The sequence below is a fragment of the Delphinapterus leucas genome, unplaced genomic scaffold, assembly GCF_059928025.1.
Source record: "Delphinapterus leucas isolate spDelLeu-1000000601 "Yukka" unplaced genomic scaffold, BTC_Dleu_Yukka2 spDelLeu_asBTCV2_sq67, whole genome shotgun sequence".
NCBI classification, from domain to species: domain Eukaryota; kingdom Metazoa; phylum Chordata; class Mammalia; order Artiodactyla; family Monodontidae; genus Delphinapterus; species Delphinapterus leucas.
Window position 1 is genome coordinate 303,562 of NW_028322276.1, and position 21,385 is coordinate 324,946.

Here is a 21,385-nt window from a genome sequence, read left to right on the forward strand (position 1 = left end):
CTTCTTAGCTTATAACTGGACATAATCTCTCTCTCATTTTAATACCTCCCTATTCAACAAAGCAGCAGAAAACACAGTGCAGCTTGCATTAATAAACTCAACTAAAAGGACTGATTTAAACAGTACCAGAAAGGATTTAGCATAAACAGTAACAGAAATACCTCTGGACAATTTTGATAACCTCATAAAAAGGCTGTTTCTTTTCTTCTTTTCTTTAAAGGCTGAAGAATGGTCTTGTTCAGAATATGGTAAAGTGGATTGACCATACAGTTGACCTACACCTGTAGCTCTGGAACACTACGGCCACAGATTTCCTGCCAGATTTTGAAGCAGTCGTGTTGTAAGTCAGGACCTGTGTTTCAAATCTCTTGTTAAAAACATTTCTGCCTTAGTCAAAGAAAGACACTGACCTGAGCAATTGGCAGGGAGGAGCTGAGACTTGGTTTTAAGGGGACACGACTGGCCAGATACAAAGCGTAGAAAACTCTTGATGGCACACTCATTCTGAGAACAGTTCTATGACCCTCCCAATCGTACTGTGGCTGATAATGTTGGGCCATAGTCGAGAATCTCACCATGCCTGTGCTCTTAGTGAAATGAAAACTTTGATAATCCTAGTTTGCCCTAGAATAGGGAGTGGTACAGGATTTAAAGGTGTGTGCACCTTTAAAGTATGGGTACAGTATTCAAGAAGATGACGGAAACATATTTCTAAGTATATGCTATAGAAAGTGTTAGGAATCGTTAATTTTAACATTCTACTTTCTACTTAATACTCTTTCATGTTTGCAAGAAAATCATTCCTAATTGGACATTACTAAAGTAAGTTAATATATATTACCACGACCGAAAATACTTTATAAGAAACTAGTGTGTGTATAAATATATATGTAATAATTAAAATCTGCCTGACTAAACATAAATACTTTCTTATTCTAAGGTAGTGATTTTATGTATCTCTTTGAGAATAAGATGAAATTTATGAACCCCATCCTCAGAAAAAGAACGCATACACACGTAACATATATTTTATGTGTACACATATAAACACACATATGTGCATATATATACATAAATACATCCACAGAATTAGACACTGAGAAACAGCTAGAGTGTCCAGATCTGAGTCTTGGCCGGACAATTTACTATGTGCCTCCAGGCCATTCTGTACTTCTCCATCCTCAGTCTTCTCACCTATAAGATGGGTGGCACGGTCCTTACCTCACCCGGCCGTGTGAGAATTAACTGAGCTAATGCGAGTGAAGGGCTCAGACCAGTCTCTGGCCCACAGCGTTCCACCAGTCTTCATTCTGATGAAGATGAGCATCTGCAGACACTCACAGACCCTCTGAGGCTCACCCCTGGACCTGCAAATCCCCACGGAAGCCCAGGTACAGAAACTCAATGTTAACACAGGCACTGAAGGTGCCCAAACCCATGTAAAATTATTCTGTAATAAATCTGCTCTGAAAGCTTAAAAAGGCAGGTATTTTGTCAATCCATTTACTTAGAATCTTGATACAACTTTTTAATTTGCTCCAATTAAAATTCGATTATCAGGCTTCCCTGGTGGCGCAGTGGTTAAGAGCCTGCCTGCCGATGCAGGGAATACAGGTTCGTGCCCCAGTACGGGAAGATCCCACATGCCACGGAGCGGCTGGGCCCGTGAGCCGTGGCCGCTGAACCCGCGCATCTGGAGCCTGTGCTCCGCAAAGGAAGAGGCCACAACAGTGAGAGGCCCGCGTACCGCAAAAAAAAAAAAAAAAAAAAAAATTCGATTATCCGTCCTATCAGTTGAGAACAGTGAAATGAAACAAAGTGTATTTTTCATATTTACAAACAGTTATCTGCAGACTATGAGAGGTCTGGCATTTTATTTACTGTCTCAGGATTTGTTTTCTGTTTTGGTGGTACGCGGGCCTGTCACTGTTGTGGCCTCTCCCGTTGCGGAGCACAGGCTCCGGACGCGCAGCCTCAGCGGCCACGGCTCACGGGCCCAGCCGCTCCGCGGCATGTGGGATCTTCCCAGACCGGGGCACGAACCCGTGTCCCCTGCATCGGCAGGCGGACTCTCAACCACTGCGCCACCAGGGAAGCCCTCAGGATTTGTTTTTAAAAATATTCTTTAATATATTCAATTTTAGTTTCCTTTAAGGTTTATCAAAGATTTTTTATATTTATTATTACTGCATTTGATCCATAAACACTATTATAGGTAAACAGAATAAGTATTATTCACCTCTTTTAAAAGATAATAAGCTCAGAGAACAAGTAATTTGCCCCAAATCATACAACTAAAAAGCTACATAATTATGGTTGGCTCCCAGATCATCTGAGGCCTACGATTTTTTTCCTCCTTTTGTTTCTTCAATCAGGATGGTAGATAAGCTCCACCTGCAGACAATGCAGACTTTGTAAACTAAGTTTCTGGCATTCTAATCCTTTACATAGCTAGAGAATCCACTTTCCTAAAAGAAACCAATGCCTTGTTATGAATGTGATTTTACGTACAAAAAATATTTCTTCAAAAATAACACCAGCATTTACAGTATTCAGCTTTACCTACCTCATTATTACAGGAATAGATGAAATTCTGGCTTTCTGGGGTCTCTGGATGACCTGCTATTGCAAACATTTCTTTCTGTTCATTCTGCACCCAAAGCTCCAAGCCTCTCACAGGCGGTGGTTTCATGAAAGGAAGCAGGGGGTCAGTGATTGGGAAGGACACTTTGGCAGTAGGACCTCTGGGAGCCTCATTAGTCTCCAACAGAGGGTCTACGGAGCACCTTTCCACACCGGAGGACTCTTCAATTTCACTGAATTCAAACGATTCTAACGTGCTATTTATGCACACGTATTTTGCTGGGTTGCTGTGTTCTACTACTTTTCGGGATGATTGTATGACTTTGTTTTGATTGCTATAAAACAGAGCTACCCACATATGAAGTAAAAGCTTCACTTCTTCCATGGTATCTGGTAAATCAGTATTCCAAGGCCTGAGATTTTAAAGAAAGAAGAAACCAAAATCATTGAAAATGACTGTTTTAGTTGATTATCTTATAAGTAAGTGCCTTAATTATTAACCTTAGTTTTTGTGTTCATTTTTATTTTAAAAATTACATGAACATGAAACAATGAGTAAAATAAAAATGAAGTTGATATAACAAATAATTACAGTGAATCTGCTTGGTATTATTCCCAAGTTACTGGATTTTACACACTTCCTTCTCCCTCCCCAGGGTTTAGCACAAGTATCCCTTCTCGCTACATTTATCTCAACAGAAAAGTTCATCCGTTTTCATCCAGGGTCACTCCCACTCACCCGTGTAGTGCTCTGACTACAGTCTTCTCCAGGGGGTTGTTGGTATACTTACTTGCCGTCTAAGCTGAACACGTAATCTGCTTCCCATACGAAAGTGACCTTAAAGGAGCCGTCACAGCTGAATACGGCACGAGAGCGGCAGAAGTCCTGCAGGCTGGAGGGCAGCACCCCGCTCCTGCGCCTGAGCGCTGGGGCCTCGGAAAGCTGCTGCAGTGGGGAGGTGACCTGCTGATGCCGAAATGGCATCACTTTCCCCACTGGGGTTCCCGCTTCAGGGCCTTTAGTGCCATTCTTGGCAAACGCAGGGCCTGGGGCCCCTCTCTGCTGTAGATGCTTCTTTGAATGTTCTGCAAGGAGCAGGGCATAGGAACGCTCCACAGCAATGACAGAGCTTTGGCTTGCGTCGGAACTTTCTAGGGTTTCCTCGGGCAGTGCTGACTGGGCTTCTGCAGGGGCCTGAATGCCAGCAACCAAGCTTTCTTCCTCCTGGCTGACCGTGGGGTCTGATGTCAGATTACTCTTATCAGAGGAGGGCTTGGATGACGGTCCACCTTTTTGACTTTTAACTCTTCTATGATATTCATGGTCTGATGTACCACGCAAAGAATGTTCTTTAGAAAGCAAAACATCGTTCTGTGGCAATTCAGAGGAGCAGGGCAAGTTTCTGGGCTCAGAGGATGGTGTGGTAGAGGTAGCAGCGCTTAATGCAAGATCAGCCAACATATTTAGGGCCTGGGAGTCACAGTTGACAATGGAGTTTTCAGGTGGGTCTTCTGGAGCCACTGTGATATTTTCTGGTTGAGCTGTACTTATGCTAATAACATCTTCTTGACCATCTGAAATTTCTGATTGAAGCTGTGAAGAAGTTTTTCCTTTGGCTTCAGCATAAAAGAAAAAAAGACACATAACACTTGATTTCCATAGAATTAATTCTTTGTCATATTCCTATGGTTCAGTGAAAATCAACAGTTAAGTCAACATATTCAAGAAAAACCTCTTGATATGTTGCATAAATTGTATGTTAAATTTTTATTACCAGAGTGAGGTCTTGTCCAACTTCCTGATGTATTATAATGTATTTACCAAGGAACAAGTCTTAAGGAATGTGCATATTAATTTAAAAAGAAATCACCCTTCAAAACTGCATGTACTCAGGCTTCCCTGGTGGCGCAGTGGTTAAGAGTCTGCCTGCCGATGCAGGGCATACGGGTTCGTGCCCCGGTCCAGGAAGATCCCACATGCCACGGAGCGGCTGGGCCCGTGAGCTGTGGCCACTGAGCCTGCGCGTCCGGAGCCTGTGCTCCGCAACGGAAGAGGCCACAACAGTGAGAGGCCCGCGTACCGCAAAAAAACAAAAACAAACAAACAAAAAAAACCTGCATGTACTGACCTACACACAAGGCATACTGCTCAGCTAAAGAAATATACAAAGAGAAAAAAACAAAAACAAGAAAACAAGACTCCTGCCCTCAGAGAGCTTACAATCTAGTGAGAATCTAAGAATTTCTAAGTTTAAAGTGTATATTATAGAAGGTTAATGTACTTTCTTAGAAATCATTTCCCTTGGCAAGTCATTAGAGGAACCACCTAAGTTCAAAATAGAGATGATTTTTAACCGTACTGATGTTTAATTATAATATGTTACGATACAAATAAAAAATGAGAAAAGTAAGAATATTCAGAATCGCCAATTAATTTCAAGTTTTAAAACTTCAGTTTCTGCATTAAAAACATTTCCTCTCTATTCTATCTGCAAAAAAGCAAATCTCCTCATCTACTGATAATTCTCCTTACAGCAGGTACTCAAATCTACCCACTGGCATTCGGTCAGAAAACTAACATTCTCAGGTGGTTTACTTGCCTTCTCAGGACTTTGATTCAGCCTTTTAAAATGTGATTATCATGAAGGACAAAGTTCTCAACAATACTGGGCAGTGAGTCCCTGTAGCAGGTGGCTGGATGGACAGAAAAGCCAACTGTGCTCCTCTTTATAATTAGCAGTAGCAGGTCTGAAATAAATTACTAACCTGTCTGCAAAGCCCAATGACAGTACATTTACAGAGAAAACTCTGGCCTATGAGGTCATCAAACAGAATGACAAGAGTGTGTGTATGGTGAGGAGGGTAAAATTAATCAACCACTGCCCAGTTTTTATTTAAAATATCAAAGCCCAACGGGGTGAGGTACGAGAAAGTGGCCCAAAGAGGGCTGTCTCGTGAACCCTCCGGGTGTACTGGAAACACATTCATTTTAGGATCTGATGTGTTTACTGACACTAAGTTCATTCTATCCTTAAATACTATGGTTCTTACACTGAGTATCACTATGAGGAAGGTCGAATCTAGAGAACACTGTATTGAGTCAAGAAAAAGGGTTCATTTTCATATGTGTCATTTCAGGTAAATCATTTAATAACTGACTTGCTAGAGGTTTTCAATTAATTAAAAATACAATACTGATCATCTATCTCTTTTAAGAAATATAGATAAAATGATGCCAAATAAATTATAAAAAATTAAAGAGTTCAGTAAATAAAAACTATATTGAAAACTTTAAAAAGGACAGAAAACCATTAGTTTCAGTAACAAAATGATTGAGCCTTCTTAAACTCTGATATTTCAAGTAAAAGAAATGAAGTGGATTAGCATGGGTGATTAAGAAATAAAAGAAAAAATTAACACATTATTTAAAAGGTGGTAATCTTAAAATTTTAACTTGGAATGTGGCTGCACAATATATACAGACACTTGCAATACAAATCGCCCTATTTCTGAATACCCATTCTGGAAACTTTTCATTTTCTGGGCTCACTTTTCTGCCAATGCCCAGTTGCACACCTCCTCCCACTAATCGATTAGCCTACAAGTATATAGAAGCCAATTCAGCACAAGGAATTCTAATGACAAGGCTGGGAATACAATGCATTATGTATGTATCTATACTCATCCTGTTTACAAACTAATTGGAAAGACAGGACCAAGACACACCAGATGATTGGAAAATAGTATGAATTAACTCTTTAACGTTCTCAAAAACCCAAAAAAGAAATGGAAAAAAAAGGAGAAATGAGTGCAGATCAGAGCATCAGGAAATGACTCCGGGTGGACTTAGCTGAGCAGAGGGGACTGCACAGGAGTGACAACAGGCGTGGTTCGTGTGGGTGGCACCATGTGCCTGGCAGGGAAGGCACGCATTGGGAAACGGCAGGAGAGAAATGTGCACCCGTGGGTAAGACCACCTCGTAACTGCCTGGGGAGACAAGCAGAGAGGCTGTGTTGGGTATGACTCTCTACAGGCTGTACGGTGATATGACTGAGGAGCTTTCAGAAAAATCTTCAGCCATAAACAACATTAGCGAAACTGAGGAAAGGGACTTCCCTGTGGTCCAGTGGTTAAGACTCTGCGCTTCCAATGCAGGCAGTGTGGGTTCGATCCCTGGTCAGGGAACCGAGATCCCACATGCTGCAAGGTGTGGCCGAAAAAATTTTTTTAAACAATGAGGAAAGAAAAAACCAAGCTCATCCATAATACCATCACCCCAACAAAACAAGAGTTTCTTTCCCTGAATTCCACTAAATTTGAGGCTTTTAAAAAACCTAAAGGTAGATGAGAGAAAGTAGAATCATGAGATTAGACAGAAAACTGATGGAAATACAGAGATATGAGGAAATGAAGGTTTTTCTAAACAAAAAACACCACCACACATACAACACAGTAGGACTCAATACCGAAGATACTGTAAAATGTATAGATTTTGCAGCTTGGTGGAGCTGCACTCTACTCAGAGAGACGGGTGTGAAGAGGGACATGGAGCTGGGAGAAAAGTGAGGTCCGCGGTGATGAGGGAACGTGCCAGCAACGAGGAGGTTCCAGCAGGTGGAACACGGAACCAGCAGTCAGCTGCTGGCTCACAGAAGGAGACTTGGTTATTCACTTCCGCACAAGTAGAAGTAGAAAAGTAAAGCTGCTTTTAAAATTAATTTAATGCCTTTTGAAACCAAATGCAGGGGCTTCCCTGGTGGCGCAGTGGCTGAGAGTCCGCCTGCCGATGCAGGGGACACGGGTTCGTGCCCCGGTCCGGGAAGATCCCACATGCCGCGGAGCGGCTGGGCCCGTGAGCCACGGCTGCTGAGCCTGCGCGTCTGGAGCCTGTGCTCCGCAACGGGAGAGGCCACAGCAGTGAGAGGCCCACGTACCGAAAAAAAACAAGAAAAAATACAAGTGAAATACAGGATTCGAGATTACTGACTGCTTTGAACCATGTCTTTACAGTTCCCTCTGGACAAACTTATAATATCTTCTATAACTGATTATGGTCCAGAAAAATACTGCCAGATGCTACCTGCTTGTGAATTTAGTCATTAAAAAAGGCCATTTATACTTTAACTCTGCTAAACAGTTCATGTTCAGGCTTTCTGCAGAATGAAAAGTAGGGTCTATTTAGTGAAGGTATGAATCTTGGCACTTTCTTATTTATTCACAATGGGAAACCAAGTTACTTGTCCTGTCAGTGTCTGAACTAAAGAAGACCACAAGAACGTGACAGATTTCAACTGATCTTATACTGTTTCAATATACTACTTTATAATCTCGATTAGTCTGTATTACGGTGCTGAAATTTACAGGAAGAGGACTTCTTACCAGGTTGTGGCTGCTTTCTGATTCTGGGATTCTGATTGCCTTTTACTATATTTTCCCTCTGTTTTTGTGGAGAATTCTTCACAGGTGGCTCAGCCCTTGGAACAGTTTTGACTGGAGATGTCTCTCGTTTCCTTGCCCTTTTAGCATTCGTTGACCCTGGAACATCTTTAGAAATAGGAGCTTCTTGGTTTTTCCAATCCAATTTGGTTGTCTGTACAAACTGTGCAGTCAGCACTTCAGCACCTTATGCAGAAAAGACACCGTTTTCTAAGGGGTAGGGGGCGCACATATTTATCAGCATAGCTTTCCTTTGATTTGTTTTGGGGGGAAACTTTAATAATGGGGAATAAAATATAAAATTTGGGGTATTTCATTAAAAGATTTTTGAACTTGCTAAGTGTTGGTCTATATCCCTAATTAGGATTAGGAGAAAAATATCAGAGTAATAACTTTATAGAAACAAGGCATGACTTAATTTTTAAAAAAGATTCCATAATCTTTGCTGACTGATGTGGCAGGTAAGGCTGAACATGCTAGTTCACAGCACAGGGTGACGGATAATTCAATTTACACAAAAGCGACACAGCTCCCATAAAGCCATATGGTTAAAACCATGATCACACTGTAGAGAAGAGACTGTAGGTTCACAAAGAGCCATCTTACATATTTTCCTTCACTACACCTAAATATCAAAGCTTTAACACTGCCTGAAAAATCATCTCTTAAGAGAAGACAGAGGAAGGTACATTGAAGAAAGTCCTCTTCTGATTTAACTTCCTATAAATCTATTATAATTGCTCATTTCTCTAACAAAATGCTCAGCTTTACTTCTCGCAGGGAAGGAAGGAAAGAACTAAAGGTGGGGGCACATGAGGAGAAAAAACTATTAACAACCTGCTTGTATCACACGCAGAAAGTGTTTCAATCCTTTAAGAGTTAAAAAAATATGTTAATAAATGTTCCCTGTGAAAACGTTTTCCCCATTGACTATATAAAATAATCACACATGTGAATGTTTGCAAATATTTTAAAATCACGTTATATGGAAAATACTATTTCTAATTGATTGAGAACAGAAAACATATTAAACAGTTTCAGAATGTGATGGTTATTAGTGAAATGTAGAAAAGAGACCAGTTTCATTTTATTCTTTTGAAGGTTAGAAAAATAAACGGTTTTTTAAAAAAGCTTTTAGACTCTCTTAATGTTGTACATTTCCCTGGGTCTAATTATTTTCTTCCCTACTAAACTATCAAAGGCAATAAAGCAGCAGTTTTGTTTTTAGAGTAAGACTTCTGATTTTATACTGGTTACAATTTCTAAAATTTTTAGCATAAAAAAAGGCAAAATATAAGTCAAGCAGGAAAACTGTTAAGACTAAATTAAGAAGAGAAAGAAAATAAGATGAGATGATCAAGACTAGGGGAAGCGTAACATCTGCACGGGCAGGAGGGGAACATCTCTCACAACCTAGGTCCTGCGAGGAAAAGGAGAAACACGAAACAGGTGACCCTGCACGGACTGCCCTGCTTATTTGCATCACTCAATGACATGTTTCTCAAGCTGCATGCAATAACCCATGGGTGTATTATAAAATAAACTTAATGGGCTGCAACCAGAATTCTTTGTTAAATGAAACAGAAGATATCAGATTGTATTACACATAGTTAGGGTAAATGCTTCCTGAAATTTCTGTTTCAGTAATGTATGAATTTGTGTGTACTGGACTACAATATACAATGTATTTCTTTTCTATTTTTTTTTGAGCTTTTGTGGTATTATATTTAGTCATCTTGGCTGGTTTAATCACATCGTTGTTGTTGTTCATTTTTTGGCCACACTCTGTGGCATGTTGTGTCTTAGTTCCCTGACCAGGGATCAAACCCGTGCCCTGTGCACTGGAAGTGTGGAGTTGTAACCACTGTACTGCCAGGGACATCCCTAAAACATATTTCTTATAGTGGATGAAATTAGCACACTTGAGAAACAGTGACAACATATATGTTGAATTATAGGTAATTTATTTAATACCTTTAAAATGGTTCATATAGAGAGAAACCCAATATGGTTGGCCTGGAATTTGTGAGGAAATGTAGAGTGTGAGTTGCTGCTTCATACTGCCGTTCTTTCTACCACCCTCCTAAACACACACACACACACACACACACACAATTTCTCAAACTATAATTGGCCAGAAATAACTACTTGTTAAACCACAGGGTAATATCTTAATTATCTAGGATCCTGGGGATCCACACACCTCCAGTGTTTCTTCTTTAGGCATCAGAATTTTAAAATTCAAAATACTATAGATAGGGTTGGCAAATTTTTTCTGTGAAGGGCCAGACCTCAGTCACAGCCGCCCACCTGTGCCAGCACAGTGAAGTACAGAGACAACAGGTAATGCCTGAGGGACCCTTTGGCCCAAGTCTGCTCACCTCTTCGCTAAGGGGTCATAGAGCATAAGTTCCCTAGTTTTAAACAAAATACACCACACATAATCTGAGATGACTCTAAGCCAAAATTGTGTTATTTGTCGTGCTCTGTTCACTGAAGTGCATTTGACTAACATTAAATGGCTCTGGACGCTGATTCTCCCTCAGTTTTCAGGGGGCAACAAAACCACTTGAGGAACTGTTTCAATATATATGTCTCGAGGCCACTGGACCTTGTTTCAGTAGGTCTGTAGTAGGATCCAGACGACCACTTTTAAAACACACAAAGGATTAGAAATTCTGCCCCAGGATGCTCTAGTTCTGGGAGAGTCCAGGCACTTTCCCCCCTCTTTAAACATGTTCAGGCTATCACTTATCAGTTTTTGCCATCTGTTCTTAGTGTGCCTGATTTTAGCAGATCCTCTTCTTCCACTCGAATTTGTCCGAGGACAGTTCAGAAACTGAATGACCTTATTTCTTAGACAGGTAAGTAAATAACTGAGTGATGATTTGAGCAGTTTTACAAGTGAAATACAAGCTTTTGGTGGGTGGGCTTTTGTCCTATTTCTTGATTTTCATGTCATCTAGATTAGCGCTTCTCCAACTTTAGCATGCACACAGATCACCTGGAGAGAGCTAACGGACACTGTCAAGCTACAGTCCAGGATGGTCACACAGGAACAGGGTTAACACACAACAGTTATTACTAATTGCTCATCTGAAAATCCATACAGACCATGCTTACCGTTTTCTCTTTTCTGACGGAACTTGAGAGTTGTGCGAGAGTCTGGACGCTTCTTTGCTCCACCACGAGTTCTTCTGGGAAAGGGACGGCACAACTTCACCCTTTTACTCTGTACCACGGGCAGCGTGCCTGCTTTTCTCTTACGCTGAACTCTCAGATTTGATGCGGGACTTAATGGGACCAGAGTTCCCTGCCTTGTTTTAAACATCTCTTCAGAATTCTTTTGTGTTTCTGTTTCTTTTCTTACTTCTGCCGCTGAGTCGTGAAATTCAGCACCTGGAGTCATAACTAAAGAAAATCCAGCATCACAAATTCCATCTGAAATACCTTATTTCTTGGACAGGTAAGTAAATAACTGAGTGATGATTTGAGCAGTTTTACAAGTGAAATACAAGCTTTTGGTGGGTGGGCTTTTGTCCTATTTCTTGATTTTCATGTCATCTAGATTAGCGCTTCTCCAACTTTAGCATGCACACAGATCACCTGGAGAGAGCTAACGGACACTGTCAAGCTACAGTCCAGGATGGTCACACAGGAACAGGGTTAACACACAACAGTTATTACTAATTGCTCAGCTGAAAATCCATACAGACCATGCTTACCGTTTTCTCTTTTCTGACGGAACTTGAGAGTTGTGCGAGAGTCTGGACGCTTCTTTGCTCCACCACGAGTTCTTCTGGGAAAGGGACGGCACAACTTCACCCTTTTACTCTGTACCACGGGCAGCGTGCCTGCTTTTCTCTTACGCTGAACTCTCAGATTTGATGCGGGACTTAATGGGACCAGAGCTCCCTGCCTTGCTTTAAACATCTCTTCAGAATTCTTTTGTGTTTCTGTTTCTTTTCTTACTTCTGTCGCTGAGTCGTGAAATTCAGCATTTGGAGTCATAACTAAAGAAAATCCAGCGTCACAAATTCCATCTGAAATACATGGAGACTGAGGACAGTCTGCCAATAAGTCTAGTGCAGTAGATACTTCCAAAATGTACCCATTAGGATTTGAAGAATAAGATCTCAACTGAGTTAAAGACTGTAAAGGGCACTTTTCAGCTGGAGGAGTCAAGTCAAAACCACTGGACACTTTGCCAAAGAATGCAGTCTCTTTAATTCCATCCTGAGAAGCAGCAGTCAATGAAGGACTTTTGTCCACCTTGTACAGTTCTTGGAGATTATGCTTTACTAATGTGTTTGGACAGATTCCTTTTTCAGAAAATGATTTCTTTGCTTCCAGCAGGGCACAATTAAGGGCAGGTAAAATAGGTACCACCTTCAATGAGATGTCATCTTCAACTTTCAAGTCTTTCAGCCCTAAAATATATACACATGTATTAAAAACCCAAAGTTCTTGTTTTTTCAAAAACATGCAGGAAAAAACGCTTTAGATTACAAAATTACAGGATGGTTAAATATGATACAGTGTTTCAAATGGTAATCTAAATAGCAATTAATAGAAGACTTATGGATGCACTTAATGAACATATATTATCTCCATATATATGAAAACACGCACACACAGAACCAAAAAAGAGTCACTCAGATGGGATCACCAGGTGAGAATGAAGAAGGCAGGCCCGCCTGCAGCTCCATCTCATCTGACCAGGAGCCCAGCGTGGGCTCAATGCACCGGCATTTAGAGTTGGCAGAATTACTTTTCTATTCTCATCTTCTGCTTTTAAAATGTATCTAATCTGTACCTTATATGACCTACTTCAAATTCTCTTAAGAAGGTAGTCACAGGTGCAAACTTTCAGTTATAGGATAAATAAGTACTAAAGATGTAATGTACAACATAATAAAAAATAATTAACACTGCTGACGTTACATATGAAAGTTAAGAAAGTAAATACTGGGACTTCCCTGGTGGCGCAGTGGTTGAGAATCCACCTGCCTTTGCAGGGTACACGGGTTCGAGCTCTGGTCTGGGAAGATCCCACATGCCATGGAGCAACAAAGCCCGTGCACCACAACTACTGAGCCTGCGCTCTAGAGACTGCGAGCCACAACTACTGAGCTTGCATGCCACAACTACCGAAGCCCGCGTGCCTAGAGCCAGTGCTCTGCAACAACAGAAGCTACCACAATGAGAAGCACATGCACTGCAATGAAGAGTAGCCCCCGCTAGCCGCAACTAGAGAAAGCCTGCAGCAACGAGGACCCAACGCAGCCAAAGAAGGAAAAAGAAGGGAAATACTAATAGTTCTCATCACAAGGGAAAAAATGTTTTTTCTATTTTCTTTAATTTTGTATCTATATGATATGATGGATGTTCACTAGAATTACTGTGGTAGTTGTTTCATAATGTATGTAAGTCAAATCTTTATGCTGGTAAACCCTAAACTTATATAGTGCTGTATGTCAATTATATAATATCTCAATAAAACTGGAAGAAACTAGAGTTACAACACAAACCAGTTGAACTAAAAGAAAGTAAACCCTAAGTAACCCCCAACTCTCATGGTAACTACTGGTATATATTTCATCACCTTCTCTAGCAAATGCAATTTTTTAATATTATGTAACTAGACTGACTAGTCTGTATTTTACTTCCTCTCCCTGGTTCACTCTCTGACTGAAATGCTAATTTTTCAGCAACTCAATAACCTAAAGGAAAAGAGTACAGGAAAAAAGAGAAAAGGTCAGGTCACTGAGAAATAGGTAATAAAATCCTAGAAAATGTAATTTATCAGTAATAAAAAACCCACAGATAATAAAGACCTTTGGTGCCTACTAAACTGAAGTATACCATTCTTTTTAACGAAAAAGTAACTGCAAAATTAAGAAACACCTAGCTGAATACGTTTATACTTGAGCAGGTATCAGGAAAAGAATGGCAAATAAAAATAAATGGGAAAATGTGGCTAGCCATTAAAATAAAAATTCCTTTCTCTGCAGTTCATTTAGATAGTAAAAGGAAAAATAAAACATGACAAAGTTCTTATGTACTGCTAACAGTTCACGATAAAGCAGCAGTTTTCTAGACAACTTCATTATTTCAAGAATTTGGAAAGGCAGAAGTCAGAACGATTTGTAACAGGCTATTATGAAATCTAAGAAAAAGAACTTTTTAAGTCTGCTAAGCGAAGAGTCACTCAATTTAAAACAAATAACCACAGCACTGAACATTTCTGAGTGACCAGAAATAGAAAAGTGTCTTAACGAACTAGAGGAGGCTGTGAGCATTGAACACAACAATCCAATGTTTACTCAAAAAGAAATCCTGTGCTGTTCAGCCCCAAATGGTACAGGAACTAATGTTTCTTATTCAGGTGGTAGTGTACACCTAAAAATAAGAATAAAGGCAGAGCTCCTGCATACGGAGGGAGGCAGTGTGGGAACAGAGCTGGAAGCCAGCTCAGACTCAGCTGTTTGACCTTGGGCAAGTTTAAGTTTCAGTTTCCTCATCTTTGAAATGGTCACAATAAAAATACCTATTAAGGGCTGTGAAATCAATTGTGCCTAGCAGAATATCAATGTAGTAAATGCTTGAAAAATGCAAGCAGCTATCGCCATTATGTTATTATAACTGGTAATATTTTGCTTATTCCAAACAGGTAATGCCAGTAGTTCTCTGCTTTGAGTAGCTGAATACAATTTAAAAACATCAATTAAAAAATTTTTTTGGATTGGTTGTAGCTTTATAAATACTATATACAAATCATATTTAAACATACACAGTGTGATTATAAAACAATGAGGAAAATTTCCTCATGTGACAAAAAGAAATGACTCATTTACTTTATTTATTTGCTCAGCAAGCATTTATTATTTTTTAGGTGCCTGACATTGTTAAGCAGTAGGGATGCAGTAGAATACAAGAAAGGCAGGCATTAAATAATTATAAAAATAAATATTTAAATTATATTGGTGAAAAGCCTAGGGGTCCTCATTGAAGGAAGAAGAGTGGTGATGGGAATAAATAAAGTGATATTTAAACTGACACCTGACAGCTATGGGTAAGTGGCTAGACCAGCACTTCTCCTCCAATTTTATTCATTATCTACCCCCACCAAAGACAGCCTTTCTAGACTTTGTTTCCTAACTGCCCTCTGAAATTCTAATACCACAGATATACTGTATATCTATTTACAGACTGCAGGAGCAATATTTTTTGCCCCAACAGGCAATTCCTGGTTCTGGCTTGGGGGGCGATCAACATCATCTGATCAGGGGGAAGGAGACAAGTAGTCCAGACAGAGGGAAGTGCTTCTGTGAGGACCTTAAGTCCTACTGACGGGGAGACTATGATAAAACCAACTCCCAGCTCTTGCTGTTCAATAACAAATGAATCCAGTTTTGGACATGCTGAATGTGAGGACCATCTGAGACATTTAAGTAGAAAGAAATGTCCATAGGCAGGTGGATATCTGAGCATGGAGCAGACAGGAAAGGATAAGCCTACAAAGAAAGGAGATGAAGGATTAACCAGGGAGAGTAAAGGAAGAAAGTTATTTAAGAGAAGAAAAGAGTTACCAGGGTCATATGCTGCTGAGAGTTTAAGATGAGGACTGAAAAATGGCCCACAGGTGCAGTGAACTGCCAGTCCTGGTCCTTACCTGCTGACGGGGATGAATGGAATAAATGCAACCCGTGAAGACCCATCTGCTCCTCTCCAAAACCTACACAGAATGAGAATCAGAAGAAACGTGAGGTTGCTGATCTTATACAATAAAAGTAAACATACTGAAAAACATTTATTCAAAAAGTTGTTCTTACTTGTTTCTGACATTAAGGCTGACGACGTAAGTAAAATGAAAAATTCTCGATCTTCTAAGCATTTGACGATTGCCTTAAACATAAAATAGCAAGAAAGAAGATTCAATTCCTCTCTCCTTCTCCCTCTACCACATTCTTCAGTGATTTTTAAGCTCATGAAAAGTTAAAGAAAAAAATTCTTGAAATGTCAGTATTTATGGGAATCAGGACAATTTTGTCCCCAGTATCAGAAACTGCAAGCTCCTTAGCATTCAAGTAATCTTGGCCTTGTTATGGCTACATATAATAAATAACTAGAACATCATGGGTTAGTTTTAGGATAGTGTTCAATTACATAACAAATCAATCAGAAACAACGTCTTTCATTTTTTTTCATTGACATGTTGGACATTTCATACTGCTAAGTAGCCGCTCTGTTCCCATTTAGCCACTACAAATTCAAGGTCAATCAGACCTATGATTAACATGTTAAGCTCATTTTAATACAAAACATATCACAGAATCCTGGGACTAGAAAAACTGGAAGATACCATCCATTAAAAGAATCCTTTCTACAGCTTCCTAAGAGATGAGTAATAAAAGGAAATAACATCATTAGGTCCCCTGGTTATAAGAAATGCAGATGAAAATAAATACTTCTATTTTCCCTCTACCACAGTCTTCAGTGGCATCTTCTGTCATTCTAAATCACAGAGATAACAGCTCTTCTTCCCCATTAGTCACCATTTCAAAAGCCTATATACCCTTAACGAAGATAAAATTCAATGTCATACAATAATTTCTCAGTTAAAAAATCAGAATAAAAGATACCACTTTATAAAGTGATAAAACATACTTCAAAAATTGACAGGTCATAAGCCTACAAATATGATAAATCAATAAATTATTCAACAACTCAAGTATGAAAAAAAGACTTCTTTTCTAATTATTTATTGGAACTAATTATGAGACTGAAACTTCACCCACAGGAACAATCACTATTGTGAGTCTCCAAACATTTCTATCACAGCCCCTATGCATTGGTTGGTTTACATTTTTGTCTCCTATAGTCTTGTAAGTTCCTTGATGGCAGGGACAATTTGTCTTTTTGCTTCTGGCACACAGTAAGCACTCAAGAGAGAATTACTGAATAAATGTATCAACAGTTATATATACCCATATCTTTGGTATTTATCAGCAAACAGATGTAATTCTTGTTTTATCTTTTTATCGGTGTAAAGAGTAAAAGTGACAATAATTAGCTACATTATTCTGAATTTTAGTTTTGTAATATAGATGAAAGTAAAATCCTATATCTGCTTAAAACTGTACATTTCTTTATTCCAAAATATGTGCACGTAAAACAAATATGTAGTGTATCTTATTAGTCTCTCAAATTATGCGCTGAAAGGGCTATATAAAATTCCTATTTTAACCTTTGTGGGGAAAAAAATCATAGAATCTTTGAAATATCTACTTCTAGCCTTTTCCATTCACACACAGAAAAATCCAGCCATACATGTCTTTACCACCTTTTAAAGAAGAGACCTTCCTCAGTACTGTTCTTGAAGTCCAGTGTTGTAGGTACAAGGGACATTTACTGCTCGTCCACTATACACCAGGCACCAAGGTGTCAAAGATGCTTAAGACATGATACCTACCCTCAAGGAGCTCGATGTCTAGGTAGGGAGACTGATATGTAAAGATTATTCATTATAAAATGAGGCAGGAAAAGCAGCCTGGAGCACTGAGAGCGAAGGACCTTATGTGATAAGTAATTTCTGTTAAGTAATTAACACACAAACTGTGAAGTAAAGCTGGGCACCGAGTCTCCTGAGTTCAATACCAGAAGCACTCACAAGTAGACCCTTCACTAATGCATTTTCTCAAAGTATCTTTGACCTTCCTTCCTTTGAATTTCCAAATATAAAATGAACTACACTACTTCGAAAACACATAGCCTGTAGTCCCCGTCGATACTCGGTGGTCACCTGCTCAGCATCCTGTGTCAGCCACTGCACCTCCTTACTGCAGAATGGGGGCCCTGACCTCGCACCCAGTTCTGGAAGGTGGGCTCTGAGTGGCCTGAACTAATCAGTGTGGGCCATTCCCTTTCTAGTTGCTGCTGAGAGACATGCAGATGATGGAACTGGTCTAAGGACAGAAGCCATGGTTTGGAGGACGGGTTCTCTCTGCATGCAAAAAGGAAGCACGCAGCCCTGACTGGCAGCCTAGGACAGAACTATTGCACAGAGGAGGGAGAAGCTGAAAGAAAAAGAGTCCTGAGCAAACAGCACTTGAACTTGCTTTACCATCTAAAACTCAAAAGTAAGCCTATCAAAACTCTTTATTGTTTAAGCCAGTCTGAATTTCTGTTACGTGCAACTCAAGCATCTTACCTGACACTTCCCCCAAGGCAGCTCACCTATCTATTCTGTTAATTTACCGGTTTCATACTGTCTACTATGGGGATAAGTCCGTTGTGCCACTAAAGGGCTGAGCAGACTTGTTTGCTCACTTCCACCATGCACACTGTTTCCTTTGGGATGTTTGGGAATCACTCACTATAAGGTCAGCATCTACTCCTATCCTCAGACCGAGGAGCCCTGGTTAACACAGTGGAGAGGTCTTTGGATGTTACATATTTCTCAGTAGAATCGTGCTTTTCTACGCTATGAAAACAATAGAAGCAGCAACTTTTTCTTCTTTATACACCTATGTGTTGACAAGGGTCACTTTTAAAGAAATATCCCACAAATCAATCTCCTTTGATTAATGCAGAAATACCAGGGATCTACTCAATTCTTCCATCATAAAACAAAAACAACAACAAAAAAGGATTTGAGAAAAACTGTCCTCCTATACTTAAAACCAGGAGTATGAACTGACTAGTGAGACACAGAAAAAGTAAACTAAGATACAAAGGGGATGAACATGTTAGCCAATAAATATCATGTCAATAAATATTAAATGATAAATATCCTCTTAAGGGAATTTCCTGGCGGTCCAGCGGTTAGGACTTGGCACTTTCATTGTTGTGGGCCCGGGTTTGACCCCTGGTCAGGGAACTAAGATCCTACAAGCTGTGTGGCGTGACCAAAAAAAAAAAAAAAAAAAAAAAAATCCTTTTGAGCAAGCTAAAACAATTCAATCTAGGCAGAGCCAACTAATAAACAGATATCAATTTCTCAATTTAAGGAAAACATAATAATAATATTTTAAACTGATGATTCTTACCAATTGCTCCCTTTTAATGTACTCTGTTAGTTTATCTACTTTTTCCCCTTGTTTGTTGGACAGTTTCACCTCATACATATTGAAGCACATATCTTGGCAACAGACTGTGGAGAAAATCAGAAACACAGAACATTTCCTATTTTAAAATGCTATTGTGAAAAATTCCGTTTCTCCCTAGACCCACCGTGTGGCTGACATGGTTGGTCTTGGTGCTCCGGCCTGGTGTCAGGCCTGAGCCTCTGAGGTGGGAGAGCCGAGTTCAGGACACTGGACCACCAGAGACCACCCGGCTCCATGTAACATCAACCGGCAAGAGCTCTCCCAGAGATCTCTGTCTCAACGCTAAGATCCAGCTCCACCCAATGGCCAGCAAACTCCAGGGCTGGACGCCCCACGCCAAACAACCAGCAAGACAGGAACACAACCCCACCCATTAGCAGAGAGGCTACCTAAAATCATACTAAATTCAGAGACACCCCAAAACACACCACTGGACGCAGCCCTGCCCACCAGAAAGACAAGATCCAGCCCCACCCACCAGAACACAGGCATCAGTCCTCTCCGCCAGGAAGGCTACACAAGCCACTGAACCAACCTTACCCACTGGGGGCAGACACCAAAAACAAAGGGAACTACGAACCTGCAGCCTGCGAAAAGGAGATCCCAAACACAGTAAGTTAAGCACAATGGGAAAACAGAGAAATATGTAGCAGATGAAGGAGCAAGGTAACAAACCATCAGACCAAACGAAGAGGAAATAGGCAGTCTACCTGAAAAAGAATTCAGAGTAATGATAGGAAAGATGATCCAAAATCTTGGAAATAGGATGGAGAAAATACAAGAAACGTTTAACAAGGACCTAGAAGAACTAAAGAGCAAACAAACAATGACGAACAACACAATAAATGAAAATAAAAATTCTCAGGAAGGAAGCAATAGCAGAATAACTGAGGCAGAAGAATGGATAAGTGACCGGGAAGATAAAACAGTGGAAGTAACTACCACAGAGCAAAATAGAGAAAAAAGAATGAAAAGAACTGAGGACAGTCTCAGAGACCTCTGGGACAACATTAAAAGCACCAATGTTTGAATTATAAGGATCCCAGAAGAAGAAGAGAAAAAGAAAGGGTCTGAGAAAATATCTGAAGAGATTATAGTTGAAAACTTCCCTAACATGGGAAAAGAAACAGCCAGTCAGGTCCAGGAAGTGCAGAGAGTCCCATACAGGATAAATCCAAGGAGAAACATGCCAAGACACATATTACTCAAACTATCAAAAATTAAATACAAAGAAAAAAATCCTAAAAGCAGCAAGGGAAAAGCAACAAATAACACACAAGGGAATCCCCGTAAGGTTAACAGCTGATCATTCAGCAGAAACTCTGCAGGCCAGAAGGGAGTGGCAGGACATATTTAAAGTGATGAAAGGGAAAAACCTACAACCAAGATTACTCTACCAGCAAGGATCTCATTCAGGTTCGATGGAGAAATTAAAACCTTTACAGACAAGCAAAAGCTAAGAGAATTCAGCACCACCAAACCAGCTTTACAACAAATGCTAAAGGAACTTCTCTAGGCAGGGAACACAAGAGAAGGAAAACACCTACAAAAACAAACCCAAAACAGTTAAGAAAATGGTACTAGGAACATACATAGCGATAATTACCTTAACTGTAAATGGATTAAATGCTCCAACAAAAAGACATAGCCTGGCTGAAGGGATACAAAAACAAGACCTGTGTACATGCTGTCTACAAGAGACCCACTTCAGACCCAGGGACACATACAGACTGAAAGTGAGGGGATGGAAAAAGATACTCCATGCAAATGGAAATTGAAAGAAAGCTGGAGCAGCAATTCTCATATCAGACAAAATAAACTTTAAAATAAAGACTATTACAAGAGACAAAGAAGGACACCACATAATGATCAAGGGATCAATCCAAGAAGATATAACAACTGTAAATATTATGCATCTGACATAGGAGCACCTCAATACACAAGACAAATGCTAACAGCCATAAAAGGGGAAATCCATAGTAACACAATAATAGTAGGGGACTTTAACACTCCACTTTCACCAACAGACAAATCATCTAAAATGAAAATAAATAAGGAAACACAAGCTTTAAATAACACCTTAAACAAGATGGACTTCACTGATATTTATAGGACATTCCATCCAACAACAACAGAATACACTTTCTTCTCAAGTGCTCATGGAACATTCCCCAGGATACATCATATCCTGGGTCACAAATCAAGCCTTGGGAAATTGAAGAAAATTGAAATCGTATCCAGTATCTTTTCTGAC

At 39.9% G+C, this 21,385-nt stretch overlaps 1 protein-coding gene across 1 annotated transcript; it reads right to left on the bottom strand.

Moving 5' to 3' along the window:
* Window positions 1–2,432: 2,432 nt before the first annotated feature.
* LOC149743824 (protein TASOR 2-like) lies at window positions 2,433–12,520 on the bottom strand. Its single transcript, XM_089906104.1, has 4 exons — window positions 11,746–12,520; window positions 11,144–11,431; window positions 7,964–8,206; window positions 2,433–4,200 (listed from the first exon to the last, which is right to left on the bottom strand). Exons 1-4 carry the CDS (start codon window positions 12,503–12,505, stop codon window positions 3,371–3,373), a joined length of 2,121 nt encoding a protein of 706 aa, XP_089762230.1. The 5' UTR covers window positions 12,506–12,520; the 3' UTR covers window positions 2,433–3,370.
* Window positions 12,521–21,385: the final 8,865 nt, after the last annotated feature.

Excerpts from the sequence above, each read along its gene's own strand:
- LOC149743824 (XM_089906104.1), bottom strand. The coding sequence starts at position 12,505 with ATGTTTTTGAAAAAACAAGAACTTTGGGTTTTTAATACATGTGTATAT. Across the intron at positions 11,432-11,745 it reads CCGTCAGAAAAGAGAAAACG|TTATGACTCCAGGTGCTGAA; the intron begins GTAAGCATGGTC and ends GATTTTCTTTAG. Across the intron at positions 4,201-7,963 it reads CAGAAAGCAGCCACAACCTG|CCAAAGGAAAAACTTCTTCA; the intron begins GTAAGAAGTCCT and ends TTTATGCTGAAG.